Source organism: Halichoeres trimaculatus, unplaced genomic scaffold, assembly GCF_033239565.1.
Source record: "Halichoeres trimaculatus isolate MK-OKI-2021-1 unplaced genomic scaffold, fHalTri1.1 fHalTri1_scaffold_8, whole genome shotgun sequence".
NCBI classification, from domain to species: domain Eukaryota; kingdom Metazoa; phylum Chordata; class Actinopteri; order Labriformes; family Labridae; genus Halichoeres; species Halichoeres trimaculatus.
In genome coordinates, this window is record NW_027437186.1 from 8,076,105 (window position 1) to 8,086,545 (window position 10,441).

At 39.2% G+C, this 10,441-nt stretch overlaps 1 protein-coding gene across 1 annotated transcript; it reads right to left on the bottom strand.

Annotated features, from left to right (window-relative positions):
- Nucleotides 1–1,980: 1,980 nt before the first annotated feature.
- Nucleotides 1,981–10,063, bottom strand: LOC141795243 (uncharacterized). The gene is made up of 4 exons (XM_074676058.1): nucleotides 9,740–10,063; nucleotides 9,042–9,181; nucleotides 2,431–2,567; nucleotides 1,981–2,054 (listed from the first exon to the last, which is right to left on the bottom strand). Exons 1-4 carry the CDS (start codon nucleotides 10,061–10,063, stop codon nucleotides 1,981–1,983), a joined length of 675 nt encoding a protein of 224 aa, XP_074532159.1.
- Nucleotides 10,064–10,441: the final 378 nt, after the last annotated feature.

Sequence of the window (10,441 nt, forward strand, 5' to 3'; positions counted from 1 at the left end):
GCTTGAGAAACCGAACAGTGTGTGTGTGTGCTTGAGCAACTAGGCAATGAGTGTGTGTGCTTGAGCAACAGTGTAATGTGTGTGTGCTTAAGAAACTGGGTAATGTGTGTGTGCTTAAGCAACCTGGCAGTGTGTGTGTGCTTGAGCAAATTGGCAGTGAGTGTGTGTGCTTGTGCAACTGGGCAATCTGTGTGTGCTTTAGCAACTGGGCAGTGTGTGCTTGAGCAACTGGGCACTGTGTGTGTGCTTTAAAAAACTGGGCAATGTGTGTGTGCTTAAGCAACCTGGCAGTGTGTGTGTGCTTGAGCAACTGGGCAGTGTGTGCTTGAGCAACTGGGCAGTGTGTGTGTGTGCTTAAGCAACCTGGCAGTGTGTGTGTGCTTGAGCAACTGGGCAGTGAGTGCTTAAGAAACTGGGAAGTGTGTGCTTGAGCAACTGGGCAATGTGTGTGTGCTCGAGCAACTGGGCAATGTGTGTTTGTGCCTGAGCAACTAGGCAGTGTGTGTGTGCTTGAGCAACTTGGCATTGTGTGTTTGCTTGAGCAACTGGACAGTGTGTGTGCGTAAGCAACTGGGCAATGTGTGTGTGCTTGAGCAACTTGGCAATGTGTGTGTGCTTGAGCAACTGGGCGATGTGTGAATGCTTGAGCAACTGGGCACTGTTTAAGTGCTTGAGCAACTGGGCAGTGTGTGCCTGAGCAACTAGGCTGTGTGTTTGCTTGAGCAGCTGGGCAGTGAGTGCTTGAGCAACTGGGAAATGTGTGTGTGCTTGAGCAACCGGGCAGTGTGTGTGTGCTTAAGCAACTTGGCAATGTGTGTGTGTGCTTAGGCAACTGGGCAATAAGTGTGTGCCTAAGCAACTGGGCAGTGTGTGCTTGGGCAACTGGGCACTGTGTGTGTGCTTAAGCAACCTGGGAGTTAGTGTGTGCTTGGGCAACTGGGCACTGTGTGTGTGCTTAAGCAACCTGGGAGTGTGTGTGTGCTTCAATAACTGAGCAGTGTGTGTGTGTGTTTGGGCAACTGGGCAATATGTGTGTGCCTGAGCAACTGGGAACACTGTGTGTGCTTCAGCAACTGGGCAGTGTGCGCATGAGCAACTGGACAATGTGTGTGTGCTTAAGCAACCTGGCAGTGTGTGTGTGCTTGAGCAACTGGGCAACTTGTGTGTTGAGCAATTGGGCATCTTGTGTGTGTATATGTATTTTAGCAACTGGGCAGTGTGTGTGTGCTTGTGCAACAGGGCAGTGTGTGTGCTTCAGAAACTGGGCATTTGTGTCTTCATGAGAAACTTGGCAGTGTGTGTGCTTTAGAAACTTGTTCTGAGCTTTTTTCCACAGTTTTAGACTCAGTCAGTTTCATGTGTTTGAAACTTTTTCCTCAGCCTTGGAACAACTCTTCCACACAGCACTGAAGAGGCTGGAGTACACAGAGAGTGTGCACTAGCCACTTTATACAGGTTAGGGTGAACAGTTTCGAGGGTGGCCAGGTGTACGAGCGGGTCAAAGTTGGTGTAGCATCCTAATTTTCTGCTGCAGCAGGATCTACAGAGCCCAGACCTCTGGAGCTGAACCCTGGTTCTGCTCGCTGCTCTAGATTTGGGTCACCTGAGGAGGACATGATTTAGAAGTCACATTACACATAATATCTTGTTGACAGCACACCATGCAAAAGAACACCTCACCTATTGGGAGTAAAAGTATACTCACATGTTTGTCTGTCAGGTGTTTGTTATATCTCACCTCACTTCATTTTATATCTTCATTTCCTTCCTCTGTTTCTCTGTAGATGGAAACCTTGTGACAGAAGCAGAAATACTCAAACACAAAAATAAGGTTTGAGCTAAAGTGAATAACAGGTTGTCATGCGTGAGATAGGGCATTAGGGTGGTGTTTATTGTGTTTTTTTCCAGAGTGTTATTTAAGTTAACCATTCATTAAGATGATTCAGATGTGTTAGGATGGATGGTTGCAGAAATGCTAGCTTATCGGGACATGGAGTCCACTTTTTTTCTGACTTGGTGAGTTAGTTTTTGTGCTCGGACTTGTTTATATTCAGCTGACAAGATAGGACTTTATTGCTGCATCGGTCCCAAAAATGCAGTCGTCTGTGGTGCCCATTTCTTGACAGGAAGATTGGTACGATGGAGTTTATTTTATAACGTCTATGGATGGAATTCATGATGGGATACCGTGGCCAGGTCCGGGTGAGACTGACGCGGCTGCTGTCCCGTCAGACAACTCCAGCTCCACCCGGAGCGGCAGCAGCCCCTAATTTCTGCTTTGAAAACAGCTTTCTTTTGCTTGGTGTATATGTGACTTCAGGTAATTCCAGAGCCAGCCTCAAGCGGACGCTTGAGAAACAGCAGATTTTAGCACTTCAGCATTCTCTCATATTCTTAGACCAGAGGTTGCCGCTTGGTACAAATGAGTACCTACCTCAAAAAGGCGCTTAACAATGTTTCCTACATTGTGGTTTACAGAGCGTCTGTGCTCGGGTTGTTCATCTGTCTCTGTGTCAGGGACAGCTGCGCTCACAAGTTTGATGTCTTCAGGTTGTTTGACTTTGTATCTTTGTCATTTTCAAATTGTCTGTGAATTTATCACTTCACTATATCATATTGGAGTGTTAAATCACACACTTCTTCTGTTTGATGCTTCTTGTTTTTTGTTGTTTTCCCTAATTTTAGCCCACCACCACCCCCCCTCATCGGAGGACAAATAACTTTATTCTATGCTAAGGTTTCAGACCGTGTCTTTTCCTCATTCAATCACTAAGTCCTGTTTTGAAAGTATTTGTTGTCAGGCTACATAATTATTAAGATGGAATTTTATCACATTAGATCATAACAATCAGAATTTATTTATAACTATTTATAAGACTTATATCAAAGAGACAGATAATGAAATGAAAACTGTAGAAGACAGAAACTCATCACAGCTGCACCAATGTTGAATGTAATACTAATACGGACAATCAGCATTTTGGAGTTTAACTCATGAATTAAGGTCAGATCAAATTAGGTAATTAAGTTCAATATAAACTAGATTAGCTTTCCCTACCTATGTTCATGTATCAATGGATTATGTTTTTATCTCTTTGATTTGATCATTTTTTACATTGTATTTTCATTTATTTACATGTTATTTGATTGTGTGTCTCACAGCACACACTGCAGCTTTCTCTCTAGAGTTGATGTTGTTCATTTTTGGCCCGCCACCACCCCCCCTCATCGGAGGACAAATAACTTTATTCTACATTGAAAGAACTATTTCAGAAAAGAGCTGAGTCTGGTCAAACTATTTTTCATTCTTTTAAAAAACAAATTAATTTGACAACATTATTAAATAGTTGTTTACATTAAAATAGATTAAGTTTGTTTTGATAAACACTGGCTGAAAAAACTTTGATTTGGTTAGTACCTGAACAAACTCTGTTCATCTCTTTAAAATAAGATTAATTGATTATTAGTGGAAGTGATAATTGTGTTGGACATACATAAAAATTAACTTTAAATTTTTCTGTTAACTTTCACCCTGCCACCACCCCCCTCACTGGAGGACAAATAACTTTATTCTACATTAAAGTAACTTTTTTGGAGATTGTCTAATTTTTTTGTTTTGGCTTTAAAGTTTAAATGATTACTTGTAGAAAAATTAAATTATTGTCTTTTATGTTAACAATGGTAGTCTGAATGTTTTACTGCCTCTGTATCTCTCTACATTCTTCATTATTTTTAATGATTAAGTGTAACACTGTAAAGCTAATCTGATTTAAGCTAAGTGGAAGCTTTAACTGTACTTTAAAACTTTTCTAAAATTATTCATTCATTCATTTTCTGAACCACTTATCTTGCTCAGAATCGTGAGTGGCTGGAGCCAATCCCAGCTGTCATTGGGCAAGAGGCTGGTACACCCTGGACTGGTCACCAGTCAATCACAGGCAGAGACGGACAACCATTCATGCACACTCACACCGAGGGACAATTTAAAGTGTTCAATTAACCCGGTGGGCATGTTTTTGGATTGTGGGAGGATGCCAAAGGACCCGGAGAGAACCCACACATGCATGGGGAGAACATGCAAACTCCACACAGAAAGGTCCACCAGGGGAAGTCCACAAGCTGTGAATCGAACCGGTGACATTCTTGCTGTGAGGCTGCAGCGCTAAGCGTTGCACCACTATGCAGTCCCTTTTCTAAAATTAAAGTAACATTTTGGAAAATCTTTATAAAACACCTATTATTGAACAACCTATTTTATAACAAATCTTTTATATTAAATGTATTGTGTTAAAAGACAAAGAAGGCTTAATTTGGTGTCTTGTCCAATGTTTAACTTTTACCCTTCCACCACCCCCCCCCCATCGGAGGACAAATAACTTTATTCTACATTAAAGACCTGTTAAGAGATTGTCTTTTTAACTTGTTTTTTTGTTTGTTTTGTTTTTTGTTAGAAAGCTGATAACTGTGATTTACTTGAAAATTTAATAAATGTAACACCTATAATTGGACAACAAATAAGCCTTAACTAATCTATTCAAGTATCAGTTTATTGTAATGTTTTAATTTAAAAAATGATATAATTTTTTGTGTCTTGTCAAATCTTTAACTTTTACCCTTCCACCACCCCCCCTCATCGGAGGACAAATAACTTTATTCTACATTAAAGACCTGTTAAGATATTGTCTTTTTAACTTGTTTTTTTGTTTGTTTTGTTTTTTGTTAGAAAGCTGATAACTGTGATTTACTTAAAAATTTTAAAAATGTAACACCTATAATTGGACAACAAATAGGCCTTAACTAATCTATTCAAGTATCAGTTTATTGTAATGTTTTAATATAAAAAATAGTGTCATTTGGTGTGTTGTCCAATCTTTACTTTTACCCTTCCACCACCCCCCCTCATTGGAGGACAAATAACCTTATTCTACATTAAAGACCTGTTAAGATATTGTCTTTTTAACATTTTTTTTTGTTTTGTTTTTTGTTTGTTTTTGTTATAAAGTTGATAACTGTGACTTTCGTTTAAATAATAATAATAATAATAATAATAATAATAATAATAATAATAATAATAATAATTTAACACCTATTATTGGACAACAAATAAGCCTTAACTAATCTCTCCATGTATCAGTTTATTGTAATGTTTTAATTTAAAAAATGATATAATTTTTTGTGTCTTGTCCAATGTTTAACTTTTACCCTTCCACCACCCCCCCTCATCAGAGGACAAATAACTTTATTGTACATTAAAGACCTGTTAAGAGATTGTCTTTTTAACTTGTTTTTTTGTTCGTTTTGTTTTTTGTTAGAAAGCTGATAACTGTGATTTACTTGAAAATTTAATAAATGTAACACCTATAATTGGACAACAAATAGGCCTTAACTAATCTATTCAAGTATCAGTTTATTGTAATGTTTTAATATAAAAAATAGTGTCATTTGGTGTGTTGTCCAATCTTTACTTTTACCCTTCCACCACCCCCCCCTCATTGGAGGACAAATAACCTTATTCTACATTAAAGACCTGTTAAGATATTGTCTTTTTAACATTTTTTTTTGTTTTGTTTTTTGTTTGTTTTTGTTATAAAGTTGATAACTGTGACTTTCGTTTAAATAATAATAATAATAATAATAATAATAATAATAATAATAATAATAATTTAACACCTATTATTGGACAACAAATAAGCCTTAACTAATCTCTCCATGTATCAGTTTATTGTAATGTTTTAATTTAAAAAATGATATAATTTTTTGTGTCTTGTCCAATGTTTAACTTTTACCCTTCCACCACCCCCCCTCATCAGAGGACAAATAACTTTATTGTACATTAAAGACCTGTTAAGAGATTGTCTTTTTAACTTGTTTTTTTGTTTGTTTTGTTTTTTGTTAGAAAGCTGATAACTGTGATTTACTTGAAAATTTAATAAATGTAACACCTATTATTGGACAACAAATAAGCCTTAACTACTCTCTTCAAGTATCAGTTTATTGTAATGTTTTAATATAAAAAATAGTGTCATTTGGTGTGTTGTCCAATCTTTACTTTTACCCTTCCACCACCCCCCCCTCATTGGAGGACAAATAACCTTATTCTACATTAAAGACCTGTTAAGATATTGTCTTTTTAACATTTTTTTTTGTTTTGTTTTTTGTTTGTTTTTGTTATAAAGTTGATAACTGTGACTTTCGTTTAAATAATAATAATAATAATAATAATAATAATAATAATAATAATAATAATAATAATAATAATAATAATAATTTAACACCTATTATTGGACAACAAATAAGCCTTAACTAATCTCTCCATGTATCAGTTTATTGTAATGTTTTAATTTAAAAAATGATATAATTTTTTGTGTCTTGTCCAATGTTTAACTTTTACCCTTCCACCACCCCCCCTCATCAGAGGACAAATAACTTTATTGTACATTAAAGACCTGTTAAGAGATTGTCTTTTTAACTTGTTTTTTTGTTTGTTTTGTTTTTTGTTAGAAAGCTGATAACTGTGATTTACTTGAAAATTTAATAAATGTAACACCTATTATTGGACAACAAATAAGCCTTAACTACTCTCTTCAAGTATCAGTTTATTGTAATGTTTTAATATAAAAAATAGTGTCATTTGGTGTGTTGTCCAATCTTTACTTTTACCCTTCCACCACCCCCCCTCATCGGAGGACAAATAACTTTATTCTACATTAAAGACCTGTTAAGAAATTGTCTTTTTAACATGTTTTTTTGTTTTGTTTTGTTTTTTGTTTGTTTTTGTTATAAAGTTGATAACTGTGACTTTCGTTAAAATAATAATAATAATAAAAATAATAATTATAATAATTTAACACCTATTATTGGACAACAAATAAGCCTAAGCCTTTAAAAAAATGATATATTTTTTTTGTGTCTTGTCAAATCTTTAACTTTTACCCTTCCACCACCCCCCCTCATCGGAGGACAAATAACTTTATTGTACATTAAAGACCTATAAAGAGATTGTCTTTTTAACTTGTTTTAGTTGTTTTGTTTTTGTTATAAAGCTGATAACTTTGATTTTTGTTAAAAAATAACATTAATAATAATAATTTAACACCTATTATTGGACAACAAATAAGCCTTAACTTATCTCTCCAAGTGTCAGTTTATTGTAATGTTTTAATATAAAAAATTTCATTTCGTGTGTGTTGTCCAATCTTTACTTTTACCCTTCCACAACCCCCCCTCACTGGAGGACAAATAACTTTATTCTACATTAAATCTATTTTAAAATCACCACATTAAATCTATTTTAAAATCACTATTCTTGTTTTTTTTTTTCTTATTTCAATGATTATTGGAAATAATTTACAAATAATTGATCAAGTCTAACTCTTTTCTCCTCCTCCAGCCTCTGTCTCTCCTCTTCCTCTACTCTATGTCTCTCCTCCCCCTCTAGTCTCAGTCTCTTCTTTTTCTCCTCCCTTAGTCTTAGTCTCTACTCCTTCTTCAGTCTCAGTTTCTCCTCCCAGTAATCTAACCGTCTCATCATTTTCTCTCGTCTTTTTCTCCTTCCCTCCATAAATACTTCTCTCCATCTTTTAGCCTCTTCCAGTCTAAGTCTCATCTTCTCCTTTATCACCTCCCTCGCTCTCTTCCTCTCCTTATCTATTAGAATCAGTCTCTGTCTCTGCCTCTCTGTCTCCATTAGTCTCAGTCTCTTATCTAACTCCTCCTTTTTTCTCTGTTTCTCCCTCTCTTCTTCCTTAATTCTCAGTCTCTCATTCTCCTCCTCTTCCTTTAGTCTAAGTCTCTCCCTCTCTTCCTCCCTCAGTTTAAGTCTGTCCTTCTCCTCCTCCTCTTCAAGTCTCAGTCTCCCCCCCTCCTTCAGTCTGAGTCTCTCCCTCTCCTCCTCCCCCTTAAGTCTAAGCCTCTCCTTCTCCTCCTCCAGTCTCAGTCTCTTCCTCTCCTCCTCCTTCAGTCTTAGTCTCTTCTCCTCCTCATCTAGTCTCAGCATTTCTCTGTCTATCTCCTCCCCCTTCAGTATCAGTCTCTCTATCTCCTCCTTCAGTCTCAGTCTATTCTTCTCCTTAAGTCTCTCCTTCTCCTCCTCCTCCTCAGCAAGTCTTAATCTCTCCTTCTCCTCTTCCTTTTCAAGTCTCAGTTTCTCTTCCTCCTCTAGTCTCAGTCTCTTTCTCTCCTCCTCCTTCAGTCTTAATCTTTTCTCCTCCTCATCTAGTCTCAGTTTTTCTCTTTCCATCTCCTCCTTCAGTCTAAGTAACTCCCTCTCTGTAAGTCTCTCTATCTCCTCCTCCTCATTGATTCTCAGTCTCTCCCCCTCCTTCAGTCTGAGTCTCTCCTTCTTTTCCTCCTTCACTCTTAGTCTCTCTGTCTCTTCCTCCCTCAGTCTCAGTATCTCCCTTTCCTCCTCCTCCTCAAGTCTAAGTCTCTCCTTCTCCTCCTCTCGTCTCAGTCTTTTCCTCTCCTCCTCCTTCAGTCTTAATCTTTTCTCCTCCTCATCTAGTCTAAATAGTTCTTTTTCTATCTCCTCCCCCTTCAGTATCAGTCTCTCCTCCTCCTCCTTAAGTCTCAGTCTAGTTTTCTCCTTAAGTCTCTCCTTCTCCTCCTCCTCAGCAAGTCTAAATCTCTCCTTCTCCTCTACCTTTTCAAGTCTCAGTTTCTCTTCCTCCTCTAGTCTCAGTCTCTTTCTCTCCTCCTCCTTCAGTCTTAATCTTTTCTCCTCCTCATCTAGTCTCAGTTTTTCTCTTTCCATCTCCTCCTTCAGTCTAAGTAACTCCCTCTCTGTAAGTCTCTCTATCTCCTCCTCCACATTGATTCTCAGTCTTTCCCCCTCCTTCAGTCTCAGTCTCTCCTTCTTTTCCTCCTTCACTCTTAGTCTCTCTGTCTCTTCCTCCCTCAGTCTCAGTATCTCCCTTTCCTCCTCCTCCTCAAGTCTAAGTCTCTTCTTCTCCTCCTCTCGTCTCAGTCTTTTCCTCTCCTCCTCCTTCAGTCTTAATCTTTTCTCCTCCTCTTCTAGTCTAAGTATTTCTTTTTCTATCCACTCCCCCTTCAGTATCAGTCTCTCCTCCTCCTCCTTCAGTCTCAGTCTATTCTTCTCCCTAAGTCTCTCCTTTTCCTTCTCTTCATCCAGTCTCTTTCTCTCATCCCTTTCCATTAGTCTGAGTCTCTCCTTCTTTTCCTCCTTTACTCTTAGTCTCTCTGTCTCTTCCTCCCTCAGTCTCAGTCTCTCCCTCTCCTCCTCCTCCTTAAGTCTAAGTCTCTCCTTCTCCTCCTCCAGTCTTAGTCTCTTCCTCTCCTCCTCATTCAGTCTCAGTCTATCCTCCTCCTCAAGTCTAAGTCTCTCCTTCTCCTCCTCTTCCTTCAGTCTCTCTTCCTTCCTCAGTCTCAGTCTCTCCTCCTCTTTCAGTCTGAGTCTCTCCTCCTCTTTCATTCTGAGTCTCTCCTCCTTTTTCAGTCTCAGTCTCTCCTCCTCTTTCAGTCTCAGTCTTCTCCTTCTACTTACCTCTATACTTACCTGTTTGTCCTTTTCCTCCTGTTTTAGCTTCCGCTTGTACTCCTCCTTCAGTTCCAGCTTCTCCCTCTGCCGCTCTTCTTGCTCCAGTCTCCTCTCCCTGCTCCTCATCCTAGCCATACTTACCCTTCTCTCCTCCTCCTCCTGCCTCAGTGTCTCCTCCATCTCCCATCTCTCCCTCTCCTCTTGCTCCTGCCTCTGTCTCCTTTCCCTTCTCCTTATCCTGGCCATACTTATCCTTCTCTCCTCCTCCTCTTGTCTCAGTGTCTCCTCTGTCTCCCATCTCTGCCTGTCCTCTTGCTCCTGTCTCTGCCTCCTTGTCCTTGCCATACTTACATCTCTCTTTTCCTTCTCCTGTCTCAGTGTCCCCTTTGTCTCCCATCTCTTCCTCTCCTCTTGCTCCTGTCTCTGTCTCCTTTCTCTCCTCTCCATCCTCGCCATACTTACCTCTCTCTTTTCCTTTTCCTGACTCTGTGTCTCCTCTAACTCCCACCTCTCCCTCTCCTCTTGCTCCTGTCTCTGTTTCCTTTCTCTCCTCTCCATCCTGGCCATACTTACCTCTCTCTTTTCCTTTTCCTGACTCTGTGTCTCCTCTAACTCCCACCTTTCCCTCTCCTCTTGCTCCTGTCTCTGTTTCCTTTCTCTCCTCTCCATCCTGGCCATACTTACCTCTCTCTTTTCCTTCTCCTGTCTCAGCGTCTCCTCTGACTTCCATCTCTCCCTCTCCTCTTGCTCCTGACTTTGTCTCATCTGTCTTCTCCTCAGGCTGGTCATACTTACCTTTCTCTCCACCTCCTCCTGCTTCTGTCTTGGGCTCTCCATACTTTTGATGTCTCTCCTCTCCCTACTCCTCAGCCTTGTCATACCTACCTTTCTGTCCACCTCCTCCTGCTTCTGTCTTAGGCTCTCCATACTTTTGTTGTCTCTCCT